The sequence below is a fragment of the Saccostrea cucullata genome, unplaced genomic scaffold, assembly GCF_032062105.1.
Source record: "Saccostrea cucullata isolate Sc308-1 unplaced genomic scaffold, CSIRO_AGI_Scuc_v1 ctg861, whole genome shotgun sequence".
Lineage (NCBI taxonomy): Eukaryota > Metazoa > Mollusca > Bivalvia > Ostreida > Ostreidae > Saccostrea > Saccostrea cuccullata.
In genome coordinates, this window is record NW_026935377.1 from 347959 (window position 1) to 374009 (window position 26051).

Genomic DNA, 26051 nt, shown 5'->3' on the forward strand with positions numbered 1-26051 from the left:
TATTAATAGCACTTTATTCAGTCTTCAATACTAATCCATCTTATGTATTCCTTGCTTCTTTTTATTTCCCGATAATGACAAGGAGCACACGGTAGGTGTAACCAGTCGGCAGGGGATACTCACTCCTCAAGGCACCTGATCCCACCTCTGATGTTTATGAGGTCAGTGTTTGCTCTGCTCCTACTGATCTTGAATACTGTTCGTTCTCTCCATATATTCCATTCTTTTTATAAAATGGTTTAATTATTACAAATTTATTTTATCTTTTTAATCCATTATACGGAATTTTTTTTACTTAGGTTTAAAGAATTGGTTTTAAGCATTCATGGAAAAATTGTTAACAAAATAAAACCCTGATTAGACAGGCATAGCCATTAAGTTATAAATAGACATTACGTAAGCTGTAGGTGCTATTTTTATTGTGTGACGTCACGTGGATTCCCTGATTAGACAGGCATTGCCATTTAGTTAATTGAATATAGCAGGATCAAAATCTCTCTACGGACATAAATAGAAATGGGTCTTTAATTCTATAGATTGAATTGACAGAAACGCAGTATTGAAGTTGAAATTGTTACATGTGTAGTTGTTGTATAATATTCCCATCGGTTTGCTTGAAATTTATAGCCATAAAGGATATCATTTCCATTATTCATGAAATTCAATATTAGGAAATAGAGAATGGCATAAAACATATTTCAGTTTTACAATAAGACGAAGTGTGCTCAGTGAGCATACAAAACGACCCTCTCTCCCATATGAGTAGTTAAGTTCATATCATACAATAAGGAGCCATAAAATTGGTCCGAATGAAATATAAAGTAAGAGATTCACAAAAACGCATATATACATATGAATAATAAAGATATTAGGGTTGTGGATAAGAAATGTGAACAGGAAAAATATAGAGAGAATGGACGGGACGATGTTTCTGTGTAGGCAAGTGATGCTCACTCCTCCATGGCACCTGATCCCATCTCTGACGTTTTAGAGGTACGTGTTTGCTCTGCTCCTATTTGTATCATTCTATGGACTTTTGATCTTGAATACTTTTTTAATAACAATATTTTATTCAGTATATACTGAAAAGATTGGGCAACAGGCTTAAAGCCTAAAAATACCCTTTTGAATGCTGTTGTTTATCTCCTTATTTTTCTTCGGAAACTCGAACTATGATCCGATAAAGTTATCTTAAATTTTTGAAATATGCATCATGGATGCTTTATATTCTTTTATTTAGTGCATAGCTATTTTACATTTTCACTGCTATTTTAGATTTTCAAGGATTTTTTTTGACAAAAAAAACAATTAATTCTATATTCTAGAGCACTGATTAACATAAAGTATATTGTCATTTTAAAAACGTACATTTAAACAGCTTGATCGGTCAACAGGGGAAGCTCACTTCTCCTGGGAACCTGATTCCACCTCTAGTATCGTCAGGGGACCCATGTATGCCCTCTTCATTTATTTGTATAATGTTTGTAGATTTTTTTAAAGCCAATAATTACTGTTCGTTATTTTGATTTTTAACAAAATATATACTAAACTTATTGTGCAAAAAAAAAAATCTACATTGATTTTCATTTAGAAATACTTACTTCGTATCTTATTTGAAAATAATTAATGATTACACGTTTAATACATGCACGTTTAATTTTAGAAAATAAATGTAAATTTGGTAACCATACATGTAATAGTAGAAATTAAAAAAAAATCACCGCTGAAATCGAACTTTTTGGGATAAATAGAGCAAAACCAGCAGAAGGATCAAGAATGAATAAATCACCTTATTTTATACTTAAAATAAAATAATCAAATACTTATTTAGAAAAAAAAACAATCAAACTGAGCACAGAGTTAGGAATTTCGATATCTAAAAATTATTGCAAAGTTAAGCCCAAAAAATTATTAATTCAAAGATATTTCCGATAAAGGTAAATGTAATATTTGAAAATAAAAATAAATTCAAATAACCTACCTGGAGAGTCACGACTTGGAAAGTTTGAATACGTCTTTATCAGAGTTATAAGAGAATGCAGAGCTCATCTATAATGTGCGCAACCTTATATATATATCACAGCATCATGTCCATAAAAACAATAAGAGGCTCTGATTTGATTTGATTCGAAGAAAATCACATCAACCCAGAAACGTCCGATAAAGTATATGTTTAGGCATCCCATGTATCTTAATACTAATTATTCACTCATGAACGTATTTCTTGTCGAGTGCTCCGGATATTAAAAAAATAGATGTCCTATAGAAAAATAGCCGAAGAGCATTAGATTTGGTATTGAAAATACGCAATAAAACCACAGAAGCTACAGCTGATGAGAAGCGCTAGGTCGAACAAATAAAAACACGAAGAAAACCGAGCAAAACAAACAAAATCAGGTAATCTGTTAATTTGAATTAAACTTTTTATGTTCTTTATATTTGCCTTTTAGACATATTTTCTTTCAAGAATTCAATAATTGCAATGTGTCTTGGAAATTCCGTTAATAAAAAGGACAAAAATAGCCAACCGGATGTATGCATGGATGATGCTTCATCAAGAGGTTGCAACAAAATGAAAAGTAGTAGATAACGGAACAATCCCTAAAAAGCTGTAAGCGATACAAATATGGTTAAAGGGCATAAAACAGGGACCATGAAAAGTCCGGATGTGGGATCAGATGGGATCAGGTGGGATCAGGTGCCTGTGAAGAGGAATCATCCGCCGTGAACCCTATATATTATTATATTGATCAGGTAGGCGGAACTTTCCGTAAAAATTCGGTGTAAAACAAGGATAGCACATTGATGAAACATTCGGAGATAACGAAGTGTATTCATTATTCAAGCGCTAAAGTCCGTAAAACAATACAAATCAAGGGCAGAACAAACATGGACCTCTAAAACATCCGAGGTGGGATCAGGTGCCATGGGGGAGTAAGCATCCCCAGCCGAAAGATCACATCTGCCGTTTGCTCTTTGTCATGATTATAGGAAATAATGAAAAATCTGTCAATAATTCAATGTGTAAATTTTGGCCTAACAATTAGGATAAACAAATTCAGTCAACATTTGACTTAATGATTGTATTTTCTGACAAGATCATTGTATCAGCCGTAGAACTTACAAAATGTTGACTTTAAACGAGACTGCTGATATTCGTGTTCAAGTCAGCCAAGGTCTCTCTCTCTCTCTCTCTCTCTCTCTCTCTCTCTCTTATTTCGTACATGAATTGTATGATGACCGTCGTCAATACATCTTCATTTATTGGATCTATTGATAAATGTTATCAATCCGGACATTGAAGATTTACTGAGAGGAATATTTCAAGTTCAATTATCTCCTGCTTGATTTAATAGATTTATTGTAAATATTAATTCTGTTGTGACATCTTCTAAGATGAAATCTTGTTTATAAATCATGTTAATTGATAAATACGAAAGAGAAGGGAAATTCTGTGTCCACTAAGTTTTCCTGCACCCGCAGGTGTTCGTATATATATGTTTTTTTTGAAAAATCAAATCTTTGTAAATTGAATTATTCGCTTGTTTGCCTTTTTTAAATCGTTGTAGGTTTGATTGTTTACTTCAGCTGACTGTTTTGAGATAAAATCTTGAGGTAGCGATGAATTCGCTTTACTAAAGAATGTTAGATAATAGGTAGGTTTGAATTAGCAATCAGCATTCAACAATTAACAATTACTATGTATAATAATGAGTCAGCATTTCACTTAATGATAGATTGTATTTGCTGAAAAGGTCATTGTATCGACCAAAGAACTTAACGAAATGATGACTTTTAACGAATTCTCTTCCTTATTGAATCATTTGGGATATAGAAATTCTGTATGCAGGTGATGAAGGTTTATTGCTGCATAAGCATGATAAGTGAGGGAAGTTGAAGATTGAAAAGTTACAATCAGCAGGCTTATCATAACCATTAACACAATGTACATGTATCAGACCCTGTGGTATCTTTTATTTCAAGCTCACCTGGAAAGCTGAACTATAATTAATCATGGGTATCAAAGACACCTGATCCCATCTCTATATTTTTAAGGTCTGTGTTTGCTCTGTTCTAGATTTGTATTGTTTAATGGACTTTTGAGCATGAATTAATACTGTTTCTTATATCCTTATATTTCTTAAAATTTTTAATCATGGTTTTGCATCATGTGAGATTTACTCGATGTCTTATTATGTAAAACTTCAATCATCAATTACTCTTCCGCCCTCGTTCCAAGGCCCGGCGCCTGATTTGAACAGTCTTGAATATATACTTAGTCTAGTATATAATATTCTGTGATGATGCTTTTGAACTTATAAATATTATTAATGCAAGGTTTTCCTTCCTAAAAGGAAGGATTTTAGAGACTTTCAATGATGTTTGGATGAAAGAGTGCCAAACTAACATTGAAACACAATATTACCTCATAATCAAAATAAAACCTTCTTTTTTTAAGTTATGAAATTTTAATCAAATCAATTGATCTTGACAAACATTTTACAGTGAAAATTTATAAACCTGTTCCAATGTTACATTACATCAATGTAAAATATGCACCATTCTTTTCCTTGCAAAATCAACTGCACATATCTCAAATCTCTTACATTGACTAGTTCATTGTGTTTAATACAACAGTAAAGAGAAGAATTTGTGTTAAAACTTTGCTTATCCAAGAATATCACAGACATATATAAAAAAAAATTCTTACAAGTGAAGATGATAGAAAAAAAATGGATACCTTATACAGTTTTTTTCTTGACTTATTTTGATTAAATAAGAAGAGAATAATAACTTTCCAAATATATTTTAAACTTTCTACGAAGTTCAAAACCCTTTCAGCAGCCATCCTTTTTATCTCGTGCGACCTTTCATTTGACTTAAAATTCAGCTTTTTAAAGTTTGAACTAAAAATGATCTTCTGAATTTTATTTAAGGAAAGTTTAATGAAAATGTTATTTTCAAGACTTGTTATTCTATAAAAGTTTGTTTCTACCAACTTTCCTTAACAACAGTGAGACAAACCATTCCCATTCATAAAACATAATCAAACATCCAGTAATCTCGTCCAGTATATTTAAAGAGTTTTTTTAACCAGAAGTCTCTGTCGAGACTGAAGCTCTACTGGTTTGTACTTATAGCAAAGGAAGAGAAAAGTTCTTAAGAAGTTGGGACTTGAAACTTTACCACAGCAATAAAAAGAATAATGATCCTTGATAAGTCTCTTTATCTTCATAGTATAGTCTACTTGCATGCCACATTATATTATAATCAGACTTAAACTGCAGGAGGAGTAGCATTTTGAGATTTTTTAACAGAAATTTCTATTTTTAGTTACCATGGCAACACCGTTCATCGAAATCAAAAACCAATAGACAGAATTACATATCTTAGTGTAGTCTACTTGTATGCCAAGTTATATTGAAATCAGACCAAAACTATAGGAAGAGTAGCATTTTGAAGAATTTCATAGAAATTTCTATTTTTAGTAACAATGGCAACACCGTTAATCAAAATCAAAAACCGATATACAGAATTATGTATCTTAGTGTAGTCTACTTGTGTGCCAAGTTATATTGAAGTCAGACCAAAATTGTAGAAGGAGTAGCACTTTGAAAGAATTTCACAGAAATTTCTATTTTTAGCAACAACGGCAACACCGTTCATCGAAATCAAAAATCGATAAACAGAATTATGTATCTTAGTGTAGTCTACTTGTGTGCCAAGTTATATTGAAATCAGACCAAAAATGTAGAAGGAGTAGTATTTTGAAAGAATTTCACAGAAATTTCTATTTTTAGTAACCACGGTAACACCGTTCATTGAAATTAAAAACCGATACACAGAATTGTGTATCTTAGTGTAGTCTACTTATGTGCCAAGTTATATTGAAATCAGACCAAAACTGTAGGAGAAGTAGCATTTTGAAAGAATTTCACAGAAATTTCTATTTTTAGTAACAACGGCAACACCGTTAATCAAAATCAAAAACCGATACACAGAATTATGTATCTTAGTGTAGTCTACTTGTGTGCCAAGTTATATTGAAATCAGACCAAAACTGTAGGAGGAGTAGCATTTTGAAAGATTGTTTACAGACAGACAGACAGACGGACAGACAGACAGACGGACAGACAGACGGACGGACGACGGACGCATTACTATCGCATAAGCTCTTCTGGTCTCTGACCAGTAGAGCTAATAAAATGAACACAGAGAATAAATATGTAACCATCTATGCATTCACATTGATTCCTTCATATTAGTCTTTTCTTTGAAAAGTAAGGAATTGTGTCAATGCGTTGATAAATACATTGTATGTGTCTATAATGTACCTGTAAATAGCAGTGTACAAAGTATTATTAAGAAACTGAGTATTAACAATGTAAAAACACCATGTTAACCAAAGTCCATGGTAATTTATACATGTAGTATATTTATAATGATGAAACATTTCATCAATTTCATTCCTTAACTTCTAAAATGTCTTTGTTTCGTTGGGAAAAACAAAATCATTCATATCACATCCTGTCTACTGGAAGTTCCAAAAATAATGATGCAGTCCTAAATGGAACTCAAAATTCCACTGTAGACATAGTAAAATAAAAATAAGAGTAAAACTGGAGTCATAAGATAAATTCTATGAAGGAAAACTTCAGTTTCTTCATAGATACATGAGATAAATAATGCCAACCAACTTACAACAAATATTTGTAAAAGTAAAATCAAATAGATCTTCCGAAATATTAACAGAAAGATAAGTCTTTTGATTTTATTGGAAGACAAATTGATGAAGATGACTGAAGACTGATGATTAATCCAGCGTGTCTATGATGAGTCTTCTTGGTCCTTTTTTGATGTTTTCTGTCCCCTCGACTTCTGTGTTGATTAAGCCACAGTGTCCAGGGTGAGTCGCCTTGGTCCTTTGTCAACATAAATTTCCGTCTCATTTTCCGGTCCCTCGTCTTCGGGGTCAATCTCCCCCTCAAACATCTGTTGTAACAGGACCTCCACCTTCTTGCGACCTACAAATATAAACACAGAACACTGAAGGACATTCCCAGGTATTCTTGTAATAAATTCTGTATACAGGAAATTTTTGCCTCGGTTTTATATTTGCCTTTTTCATCCTCACTGTTAGTAGGCAATTTAAAACTGAGCAAATAAAAAAAAAACATAATCTCCTCAGCTAAATTTTGCATGGGTGAATTTAAAGGGTGGCAAAATTGTTTGCATGTAAAAATAATACTGTGCAAAAATAATCCTGTATACAGTAAAGATGAAGAGCTATATATAGTCATCTTCATGTTATGTAGGTATTTATGACATTAGTTTATAGCTTATTTTGAATTGAAATTTGGAAATTAGATATTTATAAACAAAAAAAATTATATGTACAATATTTTTTATCCATTAACCACAATGGTAGTTATTATATATAGTGAATTACTTTTATCTGGATTATCCATTAGTAAAATTTCTTTCTCAACCAATTTTTCAATGTAAAACGTATTCCGAAATCAATTGATTAATATTTTACTTTTATTTCTGTGTAAAAGCTTGATTTCTTACTTTTCTTTTTGAGGTGAAATCTGAGCCCTTTCTCTGTGGATAAATCAGGAATACTCTCTGTATCGGAGTCCGAGTCTGGCTGGTCAACGTTAGCCAGCTCCTCATTGGGAACCAGTTCAGAGCCATCATTTGCTGTAGACAACTGACGTGGTCTAGGGCCAGTCCTACACATAGAAAAAGTCCATGTAGAAAAATGTTTTGTTTTGTGTTGTAAGCATGAAGAAAAGAAAAGAGAGTCAGTGCTTGGCTAGTATATATGTACAAAGTCTAGTAGAAAAGATGTCATTCTTCGAAGTACATTTTGTGCAGAAAATCATTCGGTACAAACCATGGATATAGCGAATTTATTTATTCACATTGAATATAGCACAATTTTGTCATAGGAAGGAAACATGCATATATTGTATTGCACATTTTGTGATAAATAATAATTATATATTCTTTCAAGAATTTGGTTATTTTAGGATACAAGAAATTACAGATATACATGTAGCACAGTAAACTCTCAAGTCCCTAGAACCTTGCTACTCCCGAGTTTACTGCTACATATATACACTGTAGTTTTTTAAAAATCAAATCTCATTATTTTTAATACTCCTTTCATACTCAACTGAAAATTAAAAGTTGACAGGATTAATTACTTTGATATAATAAACTTACTGTCCAAGGCCTAATCCCAGATCACGGATTTTTTGTTCAACATAAGACTCCAACTTTCCCACCTTTTGTATGGTGTACTCCAGTATAAATGCCTCAAGAATAAATGCAATAAAGATACTGAAATAAAAGACAAACACATATATTATATATAAATAGACTAGTTCCAATATTAATCAAACAGTCAAATTGATTATATTTAAAATATACAGTAAAATTTGTTGTCTAATTCCAACACAAGTCAGCTGGATTTGACAACGTTCAGGCTTAGACAACATTTAAAACAATTTAATTAATTGCAATGGACTTTTAAAAAGTTTTCCTGTATAAGACAAAATTTGTGATTATTACACAAGTTGTACTGTATAATAAATTACTAAAAAAAAGAATTGCTTCATGAAGTGTAAAATAATTTGTATTCAACTTACTTCAGGACAATGATGACACAGCAAGCATTGTAAGAAAAACAAAAGAAATAAAGATAACTTGAGCCACTGAGATTTGAATTCTGTGTATTTCACTAAGAATTGCACGAACAGTTGAATTAAGATGAAGGTGTGATTTTTAGGGTAGACTTTAAAAGTAGGAAGTTCAGGTTATATAGACAATGCGACATGCTTAAGCGAATATTGAAATTTCCTGGAAAATTGGTCTTATCCTTGGGAAAATTCCTATAAAAGAAATAAAAGAAATCCAACTTTCTTCTTGAATTTCCATGCTTTCTGATAGTTGTAACTAACCAAACTGATTTTTAGCCGTGGAATCTGATATAATTCACGTCATACTTTGCTACCCACCAACAATTTCTTGCAATGCTTGAATTTGTCTTGGGAAAACTCGTAATATAGTCTCTTACAATCTGCTATATTAAAAATTTAACTACATTACGAAAAATTGTAATATAAGTTTTATATTACAATAACTTGTTATATTACGCTTTCTCGTAATCTTACGTTTTTTCGTAATATTACGAATTTTCGTATTGGACTGGACTGTACATGTATATAATGAATTACTCTAAAAAATAAATTGCTTCATGTAAATGTAAAATTGTATTAAACTTACTTAAGGACGATGATGACACAACACATATGAAAACAAAAGAAATAAAGTCGAGCCACTTTACTGGTCACTGATACAAATCCTGATGCTAACAGTGAACCACTTAAGGAAATAATTCTTTGCTAAATGACCAATTAAATCATTTATTAACTTTGCATTTTAGAGGATATAAATAAAAACCATTTAATATAATTCTTTATTTAATAACTTTAAGCCATACGGCTCATCAGTATGATATAATAATCAACATGGTCCAGCGGCAAGATTCAAGAAATCTATGCAGAAGGCTTGCTTAGTGTCGATTATGGGCTGCTTAATGGCAACGGTCCTCATATCAAGAAATAAAGGAAATTACATTCAGTGGATGTAAATACACTGTACATTTATATAAACTAAATGACAATCTTCCATCAAACATGATCTATTTACCTTTACATCTGATTCAACAAAATAAATTTACTTCCATATAATACTGAGACAAGTACGTGAAGCTGATTGCAATAACTTGAATTTAAACACAAAAAGGATATCATGCCACTGATTAACAACAGTGAGCTCCACCAGTAGAACCAGAGAGTGTAGGAGATCATTAAAGTTGTTATTACAGTAGTGGAAGGTGTAGAACTGGGTGCCGTTCAGTTTGGCATTCCCACAGAAAGGTTGCGACGTCTCATTGTAGTAATCATAGTAATGGATAAGGTTCTGGAAAACCTCCATACCAATAATGGCGAAAATATAGTAAAACACCTGAAAATATAGTAAAACACCTGAAAATATAGTAAAACACCTGAAAATATATAGTAAAACACCTGAAAATATAGTAAAACACCTGAAAATATTATAGTAAAACACCCGAAAATATAGTAAAACACCTGAAAATATACTAAAACACCTGAAAATATAGTAAAACACCTGAAAATATACTAAAACACCTGAAAATATAGTAAAACACCTGAAAATATAGTAAAACACCTGAAAATATATAGAAAAATGTCCAAAAAATGTAGCAAAACACCAGAAAATATAGTAAAACACCTGAAAATATAGTAAAACACCTGAAAATATAGTAAAACACCTGAAAATATAGTAAATATAGTAAAACACCTGAAAATATAGTAAAATACCTGAAAATATAGTAAAACACCTGAAAATATATAGAAAAATGTCCAAAAATGTAGCAAAACACCAGAAAATATATAGAAAAATGTCCAAAAATGTAGCAAAACACCAGAAAATATAGTAAAACACCAGAAAATATAGTAAAACACCTGAAAATATAGGACCTGAAAATATTTCCTGAAACGATATAAAATACCTGAAAATATATAGAAAAATGTCAAAAAATAGTAAAACACCTGTGTAAAACACTTGAAAATACCTTAAAATATTATAGTAAAACATCTGAAAATATAGCAAACCAATCAGAAATACATAAAAAGACCTGGAAATGTAGTAAAATGCCTGGAAATAGAAAAAATGTAGACCAACACCTAAAAATGTAATAGAACATCTTTAAATGTAGTAAGTCACCTGAAAATATAGTAAACCAACTGGATAATGTAGCAATACACAAAATAATATAGTAAAACACCTACAAATATAGTAAAACACCTTAAAATGTATTAAAACATCTAAAATTAGTTTAGTTTAGTTTTAGTTTAGTTTAGTTTAAGAAGTATTTTATTCAAAAAACAGAAAATTACAAAATATATTAAACAACCACGGTATATATTAGTTTCTTCCATTGGAGATCAAGGTACAGATTACATACATCTAAAATTGTAGTAAAACACCTAAGAATGTGATTAAACACCTCAAAATATAGTTAAACACATAATATTGTAGTAAAATACCTGAAAATGCAGGCAAAAACCAGACAATGTAGTAAAAAACATTAGGTAGAGAAACAACTGCTGGCTTGAAAATCAGTACGACTTAAAAATTTCATCGTGTAAATTTTGAACCTGTGGTGGAATATTTCAAAATCTAGAAAAAAAACCCAAAAGTGTCAAGAAGTAAAACTCTTTAAAATGCAGTACAACACTCCTACATTTATGAAAAGAATCTTCAAATCAGTGCTATGTATAAAACATCATTGTTATACACAAAAACAGTATTAAGATGTCACCTCAAGGGCTTAGAGTTAGATATTGAATACAACACATAAATACAGGTACATGTATGTTGCAAAACAAACTTTAAATTTAATAATACAAAAAAAAATATTTAAAGTTCATATGGAACTTACCTACTGACAACTTTTCAAGATATTTTGTTAAATAAATCAAATTTTTACCAAAAAACTATTGTTAATGAAATTATCAGAAGTATTTCACGTATGTCTGTAAAACAATTTTAACAACTGATTTTTAGTGGAAGAGCTTCCCATGGCCTAAAAAAGATCCCTATGGATTTTGAGATCAAAAGTCAAGGTCGATTATTCATACATTCTGTCTAAGAATTTTTATTACTGGCCGAAATCTCAAAAAGCTTTTGAGTTTTCGCAATGAAATATATGGAGATCAAAAGTCCTTTTAACAGTACAAAATAGGAGCAAAGCAAACATGGACCTCCAATAAATCGGAGGTGGGATCAGGCGGAATGGAGGAGTAAGCATCCCCTGCCGACCGGTTACATCCGCTGTGTGTTTCTTGTCATGATTGGGATATAATGGAAAAATCTGTCGTCAATTCAGTGTACAAGACTAACAATTAGTATGAAAAACGTCAGTCAGCATTTGACTCACAGATAAATTGTATTTGCTGACAAGCTCATTTTATCGAACACAGACCTTACAAAATAATGACTTTAAACAAATTGCTGATTTTCTTCTTAAATTAACTTGTTTGTGAATGATTTACCTCCTTTTAGAAATTGTCAATACCTACAGCATGCTCTTGCGTATTGAATCAGCTGGGATATATAAATCCCGTCTGCAGGTGCTGCATAAGTAAGGGAAGTTGACGATAGAAAAGTTAAAGTCCTCACGTTTATCATAGAGCTTGGTTATTAGATTATCACTAACGTCTTTTTCAAGTAAAATAACCAAATATGAAACAAATGTGTCAAACTCATTGGTAGCTTTTATCTCAAGCTCACCTGGAGGATGTATCGTATCGACATAAAAAAAGAAATTACTATTGTTAATTGACAATGCGTCGTCGATGTACATGTATCTAAATGTCGAGTTGAAAACCACAGCAAGCATCATAACTCCCTACGGCACCACCCGACCTTCTTCAAGTGTCTCTCCCCATGCCTCGACATCCCCCATTCCCCAGATCCGCAAATACTCTTCTTTTTTCCTTAAGAGTGGGACACAGATTCTCTTAATAAGCTTGATTTTGCAAATAATTTCTTCGTCAAGAGTGGGAACAGATTCTTTAAGTAACATCGGGTTGGAAGGACATATTTAATTTATAATTTAATTCAAAAATTCTTTAAAATTAACCTTAAAAAATATAGTTTGTGCAACAATTTTTATTATATGCCTCTCAATTTGCTTAAAGGTTCTTTGCAAAGCTCCATATAAAATTACTTCTAATTTCATATCATGTTAATAAACATTGCTATCTAAAAATGCTTTTCGGGATAAAAATTTCTACTTTTAATTAGACCTCTCTGAGAAGTTTAAAGAACCTTGAAGCACACTGAGAGGCATATAATGAAAATTGTTGCATGAAAAGATTTAATTTTAAGCTCCTTTAAAATTTTTGAATTAAATTATAAATTAAAGAGTTGTCCTTCCTGGCTGAGGGTCGGAGTCCCTTAATAAGCTTGTTTTTGTTACGATTTGTTCAACATTCAACATGATTTTACGTTACATTTTCATTAAAGATCATCTTTCAGGGTTGGATTGATTGATTGATTGTATATTGTTTAACGTCCCTCTCGAGAATTTTTCCCTCATATGGAGACGTCACCGTATGCCGGTGAAGGGCTTCAAATTTTGACCTTTACACGGCACTCAGGGCCATTAAGCAGTGAGGGATCTTTATCGTGCCATACGAACTCACGACCTCCCGATCACGGAGCGAGCGCTCTACCGACTGAGCTACCGTGAACGGTTTTAAGGGTTGGAAGATAATTTCAAAAGTTTACCCTGAATTTATTTTTAGAAATGGGTTACAAAATATAGTGTATAGCAATGTTTTGTAGATGTATTCAATTAAAATGTAATTCAAACTTGTAACTGAAATCCTACAGCTTGTCACAGGTGTAAAACTCTCAGCCCAAGGAAAAAAGAATTTTGTCATTATACTGTGTTAGAGGTAGGAATGATGACAGGTTTTAAGACTCACAAATCTGACATGCATTTTTCTTTCTTTTTCGTAATTTCTACCTTGAGCTTATGTGTGCAATCATATCAAGGACTAAGGATAAAATCACTGGAAGAGCGAATCTTACACCTGGAGAAAATGATCCAACAGAATTGTGCTTGTGAAAAGGAAAGAAAAATTACTCATGGAAAAGTATTAATGGGCGAAACATTGATTAAAGCAAACCTTAATAAAAGGGTAAAAAGGACTACAGGTCTCCAACAAATAAAACGTAAGTTTGCCATTAAAATGCCTATTGATTTTTCAAAATCAATGGGATGACCCTTGTGATACATGTACAGTAGTTAGAGCGTTTGATTTAGAGTTGCGAAGTAAGGCGTTAATCCTTATGGTTCAATTCCACAAAAACGTGGTGAAATTTTTTTTTTTGAAAAAAAGTCTTTTTTTACCTTTATAAAAGGAGATAAAAAGATGAGTGTATTTAAAGAGGAATTTGTGCGCGAGAAGGATGCTAGAATCTTTTGACATCCAAGGCATGTCAATTGCAGGACCCCATATTTTATCTTATACGTTTAAGGTACATGTTTTTGTTGCATTGTCATAAGGATTACCTTTTCTGGGATACCGAAATATTGATAACCTTTTTGGGACAATTTTAAATGAATGTTTCAGGTCATACGCAACATGCGCAAGGTACATGAATAATGTTCTTGAAAATGTACCTTTCTAGTGATAACTTTCAAAGATATTCTCAATTCAGAATTAAATTAATCTGTCATCAGGTGTTCCAAACAAAATATCATCATACATAACCAGGAGTTTAGAACAGATGTCAAATGAAAACCATTGTTTTTAAAGAAAAATAAAACAAATGTAATGTAAGCTAGTTGTCCGTAAAATTTTATTAAGAAGAAATGTACAGCATTGTCATGATTTATAAAATCGCAAAGAAAACCTTCCATTATATTGAAACTCTAAATATGCTGCTTGTGTCCTTGATTTTCTCATTCTGCTAGGTTTCAATGCTCTCCCATTGATATATTTAATATTTTATTTTAATCAGCTCATTATTAATACTTATCAATTGTCATATTGTAGGAAATTCTTATATGTGTGCGTTTTCCAGTATTTTAAGCAAGGATTTACCAAATACTGGACGCACTCAAACTATCGTTTTTGACCATGTGATCACAAATACAGGTATTCATTTATTGTGGGAAAACAGAATAAAAATGATAAGTATATATATAATACATGTTTATTTTCATTACGATAAGCATTTGATTAGAAATTTGCTGATTTGCATCTTTATGATTAAGGCAACGCTTACAACAGACACACTGGCATCTTTCATGCACCCTCCAACGGAATCTTCGCTTTTTCTTGGACAATGAACAGTGAGAAAATAAACGGACACTTTGAGTTGATGCATAACTCAAAAATCATAACAGCCATCAGCACTGAATTAACAAATCTTGAAATAGGGACTACCTCCGCGACAATGGTTTTACAACTGAAAAGGAACGACGTAGTGTTTATTCGGACTGACCATATTTATGGAAAGACAAATATTGTCAGCAATGTTCTTATGCGATCAAGCTTTTCTGGTTGGCAAATCTTTTGACTTTTTATAAACAGTTTCAAAAAACAGATTAGCTGTTGAAAATTTCTTTTAAAATATAAAAATCACATTTATCAGATATACACCTGAACAAACTATCATAAGATTTTATGTTTTGTCTGTGCAAAAAGACATTAAGTTGTAAGGATAAGTGCATAAAAAAATTCACATGTACGTCCATAGCTGAATGTATGAACACATAGATTAAATATGCTTTATACGAGAGTTGTTCGAAAAGTTCGTGGACGATGTCAATCTTCGTTATATTTCTCACTAGAAATTTAAACTAAGCACAATATAATATGCAAAAATATTTGTTTTGTTGATGTGTGAAGTTTCATACCATTCAATTTAACAATCAAAGTACTGAAAGTACTGAAAAGCGGTTAGCATGTTTTCATCTAATATGTACCGAAAAAGTGCATAAAATGATGATATTTAAGTATGCATATCTTTGTCCAATGTCATCAGAGAAGAAAAACCCAGACATTCTGTTTTTGTAATACTTTACTCAATAGTAAAATCAATAACATTCCAAACTGATGTCACAGATGGATGCAATCTAATTAAAATTAGATGTTCCGAATCCGCTACTGCTTCTCAAACATCTAACAACATCCTATTTGGGGTCATGTAAGAGTGAATCTTCGATTAGGCAAAGAAAATGGTTCCTCCGATCCTGGCTAATAGCTAATAGTTCAGATGGGTTTCTTGTTTTCACCACCCAACCAAAACACCCGAGGAGTTTTGAAGTAAAAAGATATGCATTGCAAAAGTTGTGTTATGTATGACGTGTGGGGTATCTTGTATAGTTTGTGCTCTTTCGTTTGCATTATTCACGTTTAGATGCCAGACTGCAGAAGATACATGAAATTTATTCCAAAATTACTTTAATTCAACGTAAGACAGTATCAATAATGATGATATGTAGCCGTGGAATTAATTTGAGAACTGTTTACCGAGGCTTGAATCTACATGGCCAAAGTGTTTGTGTTTACTTGTACATGTATTCATTATTGAAAGGTCACTCTGATGTGACCCCAAATGGGATGTTAGTTTCAGAAGCGGTAGCGGATTTGGAACATTTAAATAAATTTTAATAAGATTGAAATGCATGTTTCAAAATTTAAACATGAGATTTCTTCAGTTTGAAAGACAGGAAGTGCATTTTTAAAAAATTCTCTCTTGATGGCATCCAATTGTTCTCTGGATAAAAAAAAAATTATGTTGATGTTGAAAATTTCATTGTCTTTTATTCTCTATTGAATCTGAAATTAGGTAATTGTAAAGACTACTATAACAAACAACTAAAGAATGACAAGTTAAATTCTTTAGATTAATGGATTTGGAGTAGTGTAGATCTACAGCTGGCTAGTCAGAGAAAAAAGGATGGCTGAGGAGAGACTTTGTAAATGAATTGATATCAGAGAGATTCAGTTGTGTAGGCTCACCGCGGCAATATAATTAACCTGTCAACGAGGGATGCTTACTTTTTCTAGGCAACAGATCCCACCTCTTGAACTTTCAGGAGTCAGCTTTTCTTCTAAAATCGATCATTGATCATTCTGTATTTTGATACAGATACTGAATACTTCCTTTAGTAATATTATAAACTACTACTTCTACGGGAAGACTGGCGAGTAAACAAGATTATCAAGCTTTATGAAATATATTTTATTGACTTTTCAAACAAGTAAATGTTCGAATAAAGTAAATGGTATATGAGAATCATTTGAAAGAAGTCTTGCACAATATAAGGCACAATATCTAGATAGGGACATATAAGGTGTTTTTATCATATACTCTTCATGCAATATTGTTCTCAAATAAAACATGAAAAGGAAAGTTGTGTAATCAATCAATACTAGTATTTAAAAATTCAAATGTACATTAAAAATCAGTGTAACTTAAGAAGTTATCAGTGTCACTTTCTTCAATATGTATTATTTAGAGAACGAGACAGGTTCCGAGTATGCGTAGATACAAATTTGGGGGAAGACGAGTGCGAAAGCACGAGTACTTGCCCCCAAATTTGTATCTACGTTATACAGAACCTGTCGAGTTTCTCTAAATGATTTGTGACACGATCCAATCAAAATCAGCTCAATCAAAATTAACTCCACCCACTATGTCAACAAGATGTTGATGTATATTTCATTTCTTTCTGAATCTCTGGTAAATCTTTAAAAAATGAATTCCCATGCCAATTAGGGTTCGATGTCGATTTCACTATCTGTAGACAGCGTGAGATTTCTAGAAATTTCTACATTTTGTCACATTAGTTTTGGAAAGGACGAGTAGCAAGATGGACGAAGGCTTAGAAAATTGTGAAAAAACGCTTGATTTTTTAATTGATGAAGTTGACGATATTACTATATATATATAGATCTGTGCAGATATGGAAACGGAATACCATGTGTAAAAAGGCATCCAAAATCTAAGTTTTTCTGAAAACTTAAATTTCGATGAAAATGAAGGCCTTGGAGAAAGTGGTTCAAATGTAATGGAGTTCGATATCGGGGATTTATCTTCTTTAATGGAAACCGAATGTGAAGTTAAGAAAGAACTGAAAGAGAGCACCAGGTTTGGACCGGTCGTCAATGATGATGAATTGAAATGCCTCGTTGAAAATCAGGAAAACAAAAATACTAAAAGTAATACAAAATGGGCCGTTAAAGTTTTCGAAAGTTTGCGCGAGCAGAGAGCGGGGGACATTATCGAGCTTCATTTAATGGATACGAAATCGATGAACCATTGGCTAGAGCGTTTTATTGTGGAAGCGATGAAAAAAACGGGTGTGAATACCCTCCAAAAACGCTGTATCTCATTTTATATGGACTTTTGAGGCATTTAAGACAAAAAGGTGTCTACGATAAAAATTTTCTAGACGAGAAAGACATAGCTTTTGTCGGACTAAGAAAAGTTTTAGACGCAAAGATGAAATCACTCGTTGATAGAGGCCTGGACTTGCCGAAATTTTCCGGCAAGCTGACCCCATATGGCCCGAAGATGAGGAGAAATTGTGGCAAGAAAATGTTTTTGGGAAAGAAAACAGTGAACAATTACAACACACGATGTTTTTTTATTCATGTAAATTGTTCGGTTTGAGGGCCTGTGATGAGCATCACAAATTGCAATGCGAACAATTTTCCATCGGAAACGATATCCATGGACAGTTTATTCAATTTGTTGGGAAGCACCAAAAACCTACAAGGGCGGATTGGGGCAGATGAATTTACAGACAAAGAACCTGAAGCATTACTGTGAGCCTGGTAAGTAAAATTCATATATTTTATATAATGTTACCTTGAGACACTATAATTTAGGTTAGCGGAATGGGGGGGGGGGGGGGGGGCATTGCTGTGTAAGCCTAATATTTGAAGTAAATATTTATGTATGAAAGTAGCATTTAGAAGATGGAAAATATTTACTAGAATTTATATTTTAAAAGACTACCATGTAGATGTTAGCGGTGATAATCAAATTACACATAATTAATTATTTTACAGGTGATCGGTGCTTAGCAGAGTATTTCCAGATCTATCTTGATGCGCTAGATGGCGCGGGGCCATTTTATAGGCGTCCGCTTCCCGGAACCTCGGAAAAGCCTGTGCGTTACGGGACACAAGTCGTAGGAATAAACAAACTCAAAACTTTCATGAAGTCAATTTCGAAAAAAGGAGGACTGGAAGGGAATTATACGAATCACAGCGGGAAGAAAACCTGCGCTACTCAGCTGTATATAGGAGGTGTACCCGAGGCAGAAATCATGAATGTTACTGGTCATAGGTCAGAACAAGGAGTAAGAAAATACATGAAAAGCAACGTGGAAATGAAGAAAAGCATTTGACCTAAGATCTTGTATCCACCTATGAAACAGGAATCGCAGGAACCGTCTTCCGAACAGACTACTGGGGGTAAAAGAGCGCTGTCTCCATGTATTTACAAATCGTGTCGAAGGTGACGCAAAAAAATTGTGCAGTGAAAGTAATCGTGCTCTGCGGGATTTAACAAACACGGCATCTGTGTTCCAAAATTGCCATTTCAACTTTTCATTTGGATCAAATTAAATGACTGCGTGATTTAGTGCGTGTGGTATTGCATTGAAAGTTAAAAAAAAGTCCAGAGAGAAGTTTTGTTCACTGTATTGGAATGTGTGTTTTAATTTTTTAATACGTTTCGTTTGGATAAAAGTGATTGGAATAATTATTATATTGATTACATAAGAGCGAAAATTTTACTAGTTTTTTAAGGAAATAATTTTGTATGATTCCAAACAGGAAAAAAATCGATTTATTTTATTTTGAAAACAATTGACCAATTAAAATACTGAATGCTTTAAATTGACTTTCTTAGTTTATTTTTAATCGTTCTGTATTTCAGTTACAGAACGGTTGGTAGGCTAATACAGTACAGAAGATAGCTCCGCCCACTAGACTCCTGTACTGTATTGCTAATACAGAACAGTAAACTTCAAAGAAAAACACCGCTATCGTGTCACAAGTCGGTTAAACAATATACACTGATTTCTTTTCTATCAATGTGCCTCTAAACACCTGTATTTTAATTTTATTCTTCTCAAACGTTTAAAACAATAATCGACAAATTGGACAAATTCAAATTTTAAAAGTATTTTCACAGCTAATAATACGTTCCCTAGGAATTGATCAAATTTTTAAAACTTATAAATAAGCATTAAGTATATATTTTGAATTTTTGCTAATTGCCAAAATTTTTCATACCTCATTCTTCTGTGAAAATAATATCGGTTGATTTTTAGAAGAGGATCACAATGCTGATTAAAATTAAAATATATTTCTCCATTTTTTTTTCAAAATTGATTTTACTACTTTAAGTGCTCCATTATTTTTTACAAAACTAATAGTAAGTAATCCCTTATGATCGATTAGATAAATTATCAAAGACGGAGTAGTGAATTTATCCCTGGGAGCAAAGCTTTTATAATCTGTTTTTTAGACAGAGAAGAAAAGAGAAGAAAAACAAACGTTTCATAGTGGAGGTAACCCTATTGTTTCCATAAAACGTTACAAAAAGTGTAAAACTTACAGATGCGTTCGGTGTTTTTTATAAAAGCGCTTTTCAGGTATTAACTTAATAAATGGTGTTTCTTAATACTTTGGCGAGGAAAATCAAACTCGATCGAGAGATTTGCTGATGTTTTTGCAGTCTGTAATAACCTCCAACCTGCTGTTTAATAAACTTTCAAAAATAAACTAACAGTTGCCAGAAATCGCGATCGCGCGATACACATGTAATAAGGACCAAATTCTCAGTTCTTAAAAGTAAGTGTAGTAAGTATTGTCAATGCTTTGGTAAATATACTAATAAGAATTCGATATAATCGTTATAATAGCCACTCTTCATACACAGCATATACTTCGTTAGTACGAAGTGATATAGTAGGGGCTGGCTTTAGTCAGACTTCACAGCATATTGTCAATCTCTAACCAGGGGGCGTATTACGCCGACAGTATACAAATCATTTGCTGAAGTTACCGTTGTCGATAGGTAGGTCCTTGTGGAAGTTTCCGGTTTTGGTTGCAGAAGGATAAGGTTACGAGCGATAAAGCGATGCCGATAGGTAGCGCCTTATGGAGGTTTCCGGTTGCCGACACATGCCATATAGCGGCTAGCGAAGCTAACCGCTTAAAAATCAATTTACTTCATTTTAAAATCAACCCGCGGAGCACACTTAACGGCAATGTAACGTCAAAACACAGCGTCAAGAATTTTAAAAATATACTATCCCTATACATTTCAAACAATATAATCCAAAGCCCACTAAATGAATCCTTGTTCTAATACTTGACATTTATTTTTTAAGAATTGCTCTCGTTGTATTATTTTCTTTGTTTAAGTTTTAATTTCTCTTTTTACTCAACTCTGCTTTCACAGGATACGCAACTCTGAAGCGCCCATGTCTTCCCTGACGTTCCAACTTTTTAAAGTTTGTTCAGATTTTTACAGTTAAATCGTAGCTTCACAGATTGTTCTTATCCAATACAGAGTATCTGTCACTGAAATACTGCTAGTACTATTTATACACACATGCAGAACTTGTGACATATTTTTGATTCCTCCAACATTTTTAGAGTTTATTCAGGGATTTTCCTGAGTAAAACACCAAATTGCATCGTTATCTGCTGTTCCGTTACGTCCTAAAACGTCATAGTTTTTGTCGTTTTCAATAAGGACTACCTATCTTCTCAAGTTGATTTCTTTTCAACAAAGCAAAATATAAAGCCATTATTTGGTATACGAATCGATGTGACAATTCTTAATTTGAATTTTTAGGTTGTTTTTCGTTTTTGCTCCATTTTACAGAGAATACGACTACAGACATTATATAGTGTATTGTCTGTAACGTACTAAATTTTGACCTGCTCCGCGATCCGATTTTTGCATTTAATTTTTTAATTAATCGATATATTTTGGAAAAAATTCATACAAGTCATTTGGATTTATTGCGCCGTGTGATAAGGTCACGTATTGACCTCAGACAAACTTCATACAGAATTGAACATATTTGTTCTCTGTATGTTCATATAATGGAGAGATCCACAAATGTTTATATTTAAAATTATAAAATTAATATCAAAAAGCTATATTTCATTTACGAGGGTTGTCCGGTAAAATCGTGGACAAGGCGTTTTTCTCGAAAAATAATGAGCACATTAAGATGAAATTTTCAGTAGATATTTTTTTATCATATTTGAGTGCATCATAATTTTTTTTTAAAGTATAGAAAAAATAAAGATTTTATTATGCTTCAATGAGCACAGGGTAGGGTCCTATGGCGCATGGTCAGAAACCCAAGGTTTTATTAGAGAATACACAAGAAACGTTTAAAATAGATAAGATTGGGGTGAAAATTATCCTTATTCGATTCCACGATCTATTTTGTCGTCTTTTCAAAAATTCCAAGGCATTTGGTTAATTTTTGGCAGTTTTCCGAGCATTCAAAATGGGAACACACGAACAATGACGACGTTTGATGATGTGACGGCGCACCGGAGTGCAGTTCAGGCTGATTTAGATGTTGTAGTGATACCTTAAGAGACTTTAAATTAATACCGGAGAAAAAAATATGTAAAAAAAATTATCACCAGTTCTTTAGTATAAAAATGAAATAAGAGTTTTCGTTGCAAAGTCTCTTTTGATCGAGTCCACGGGTAGTACAAAACATACGGATAAACTGCTATTTGTAATGGCAAAAGACGCTGTCACTGTCGAACATCGATATAAAATTATCTGTTAGTTGTATGATGCTGACAATATGTCCGTAACTTACTATTAAATCTTCAGAAGAGAGCATATGTGTGCCAGAATGATTTCTAAACTGTTTAAGCTTGTTAGAAAAAAATTGGCATGTAATACCAGGACTTTTGATAAGATATCAAATGATGAAATTCTTGCATTATTGAAAGAAAAATGCAGAAAAATTACTAAACATATACTGTAGACGTACTATTTTTCCATGGGGTCATAATTCCGTGGAATCTCAATTTCTGTTTAATCCGCGTGTAGAAAATTACGCGGATTTCCTAGCCTGTCACTATATGCCTTACATTTGTATTAAGAACGCTTGGACAATTTTCGCGGAAAATTTGTGACCGCGTACATAGCGTAAATTAATACCACGCGGAAAAAAGTACTTCTACAGTATTCTAGATGTTGTTTTATAAAAACATATTTAAGAAGAGATGACCAACACCATATTGACTTTAAAAGAATAGCACACAGGCCTTTCAATTATTGTAACCCTTCTTCAGGGAATACATGTATCACAATAAAGTTCAAACTTCATTGCATATGCCTTTAAAATCAATCAGTGAAAATGCTAAATACTAATAAAGGTTTATAACGCAGTACAGTTAAGGTCACAGTAAGGAGGCGGTGCTTAATTTATACGGGAAATGTTTACTATGACATCACACAAATATAAGGTATTCAAAATTCCACAAATTTTAAATGAAAATATTTGCTATTTTAAACTGCTGGATAGCAATTAGAACATCACTCGGCCTTTTCCGTCAAGTTCTCGACTTGACGGAAAAGGCCGAGTGATGTTCCGATTGAGTGAGAGGCTGTACAATGAAAATTATCCTTTGTTCTGTAATAAAAATGTTATTTGCGGTTTTGGAAAAGGCCGTTTACTTGGATGCGATGTCTATTTAATTTTACTATTTATTTATATACTGTCCGTATATTGTATATTGTCATGTGTTTCTATGCAGATTTATAAAAAAAAGTAATACAAGGGCCCTATTAAATCGATTTATTGCAAGGGCATACCCTCAATGTATCTTGCCAAGATTTTACACATAAACTCAAGAAGCATTTAGATATTTGAAAAGTGCTGCAAACCTCATGAATTCTTACAAATAAAATAATTATAGCTTATTTAATGTAGTTGACCAGCTAAATATTCAACCTGCCGTCTTAAAAATTAAATTTTAGCAATAAAATGGTGGAATCTGTATAGGTTTGCAGCATTTTTCACAAACTACATACAATGTTAAAAAGATTTATAAATTAAACTAAGGTTTTTAACTTGGTTATGCCCTTGCAATATTGGAATTTATAGATGACCTCTAAACTGCAAGTATAATTGCTAAAATCATGTGACTCAGACATCACGTGAAAAGTCTAAATAAAAAAATCTAATTTTCCTCAACATGTAGATTTGAACCATATTACATTTTTTTTTTAAATCAGTGAAGTCCTAAAAAGAATATGAGAAAATATAAAAAGCCCATAACTATTATAAGTATGTATTTTTCATCTTAAAAAATCACCAATATTTCCATTTGTAACGGTTAACCTTAACTGTGCTGCCAACTTAAAATCCTTTAAATTCCTCCCAAATATTATTAACTTACCACAATGACTCCCCCATAAGTAATAATAGATGGCCCTATGTTGATGATTGTTTGAAGGATCACTTTAAAGCTGAAAGAAAACGGGAAAAATATGGAATATAAATGTAAATATAAATGTACATATTATTATTATTATTAGATGTACCTGAAGTACAATTATACCTGTATATCTATAAAAAAAAATACAACAAGCAAAAGAGAAAGTAAACTTTCACATCAAAATGCTTAAAAATTCTATTGGGAAAAAAGAATGTACAATTTGTAAAAGAATTAATGAAGAAATATTATACCAAAAAAACTTACCGTTTAATACTTCCAAATATTTTAAAAAGCCTCAGAACTCTTAATACAAGGAGATAATCTAGAAGCTGGAACTCCTCATAAGCTAGAAATATAAATAAATTAATACATGTATATCAGACATATTCTGTCATTTTAAGAATCACTGGAAATGAAAGAAAAAAAATTAAGAAACAACAATCAAGCTCAAAAGTCTATTAACTGGTACAAAATTGGTGTAAAAAAATAAACAAAATAAAATTTTAAGATCTGCTACGCATAGGTAAGTATTTCCGTGCAGGATGTGACTTGCTTCTATCAGTTTTTTGGTCTTCAAGTTACTTAATGATCTTTAATGTATAGGAATTAGAGCCAGACCAATTTAAATACTGTAAATCACTTTTTATTCGCGAGAACTTTATTTTCTCGTATTCCTTAAGATTACACAGAGCAATTACCACAATTCGTGAAAATTTTTCTCGCTAATCAAGAGTCAATGACTATCTCGCGAAAAATAAGGTGTCACGAAAATTTAGTGATCTACAGTATAGAACATCATTGACTTACTGGAATCTTCAATGGCTTCAATAGCTGAGGCAATGACTGCTGCCCCGATTACTATGAAGTCAAATCTGCAATATAGAAAGTGATATTTTTTAAAGAATATAATATGAAGGATGATCTATGACTTTTAACTCTCACCAGGATTTACTTGTACATGTATATATAATTAAGAACAAAACAAAAGTTGTCTTCAAAAGTCAACTCAAGTATGCATACTTGTAAGTCAGATATTGCATATACATCATGCTACATACATATTACTTAGTTTTCTTTCATATTGTCAAAATGTAGAAATTAAATCAGATCTGAAAAAAAAATATTATTATTGAAGAACATTAAAAGAGCTGACTCACACATTCCAGAAGACTTTGAAGAACTCTCGAGGTCCAAATGTGTACAGTTTTAATACGATTTCCAGCATGAATATCCCCAGGAAGAACCAATCTGCCTCGTCTACATCAAAACCAATAAACCAGGCATTGACAAAGATCATAAAGTCAAAGAAGTACCGAAAGGCTCTGAAATAGAAAACTAGGCATTGAAAAATATCATCAAGTCAAAGAAGTACCAAAAGGCTCTGAAATTATAAATAAAGGAGAACTCAGAAGACCATTGATATTAAAAACAGACTCTAAAACTGCATGTTTTAATAAATGTTGAAAGAACACTTTTAGGTCTTGTTCATCATTTTCAAGGTTTATGGCCATTAAAACCTGACAATTGAGAGATGATATACATGTAAAAATATAATACTGCTATTCTGCTGAAGTAAAAACTTTTTAAAAATTCTAATGGTTAAAGTTTGACACTTACTTGTGTCTGACCACCCGTTTGAGGAGTCCACTGATGTAGGAGTTGTATATGCCGGGAAACGTATGCTCCAGGAAGGTCAGTCTGTCCTTGACCTCTGACAGCTGGAGTTCTAAAAGGTCGGCCAGTTTCAGGAACTGCTGCTTACCTGCAATGGTGAAAATCAACCTTGGTTAACAAATATAAGGGACAAGGTCCTTCTGCTTACTAAATTTTAAATCTTATTTGCATCCGTTGGTGTTTGAAAGTTACAGATTTAAACAAGTTAAATGAACAGGTATAACAAGAAATGGTTGCCTATAG

General features: G+C 32.3%; 2 protein-coding genes across 3 annotated transcripts in view; one reads left to right on the forward strand and one right to left on the reverse strand.

Annotated features, from left to right (window-relative positions):
• Positions 1-4812: 4812 nt before the first annotated feature.
• LOC134242606 (two pore calcium channel protein 1-like) overlaps positions 4813-26051 on the reverse strand; it is a 30961-nt gene continuing 9722 nt past the window's right edge. Inside the window, exons 10-20 of one of the 2 annotated variants that reach the window (XR_009986887.1) lie at positions 25752-25896; positions 25292-25456; positions 24942-25006; positions 24399-24480; positions 24096-24165; positions 9830-10038; positions 9295-9393; positions 8233-8349; positions 7573-7736; positions 6213-7025; positions 4813-5104 (exon numbers count right to left, since the gene is read on the reverse strand). Coding sequence is in view for 1 of the 2 variants with exons in the window: in XM_062724708.1 (XP_062580692.1) it covers positions 6889-7025; positions 7573-7736; positions 8233-8349; positions 9295-9393; positions 9830-10038; positions 24096-24165; positions 24399-24480; positions 24942-25006; positions 25292-25456; positions 25752-25896 (1253 nt within the window). In the remaining variant the exon portion in view is untranslated. Of the gene's footprint in view, positions 5105-6208; positions 7026-7572; positions 7737-8232; positions 8350-9294; positions 9394-9829; positions 10039-24095; positions 24166-24398; positions 24481-24941; positions 25007-25291; positions 25457-25751; positions 25897-26051 lie in introns of those variants that run through there. The other variant, XM_062724708.1, reaches the window with a different exon arrangement.
• On the forward strand, positions 13448-15275 carry LOC134242627 (complement C1q subcomponent subunit B-like). Its single transcript, XM_062724732.1, has 3 exons — positions 13448-13842; positions 14670-14771; positions 14891-15275. The coding sequence occupies exons 1-3, from the start codon at positions 13569-13571 to the stop codon at positions 15193-15195; spliced, it is 681 nt and encodes a 226-aa protein (XP_062580716.1). The 5' UTR covers positions 13448-13568; the 3' UTR covers positions 15196-15275.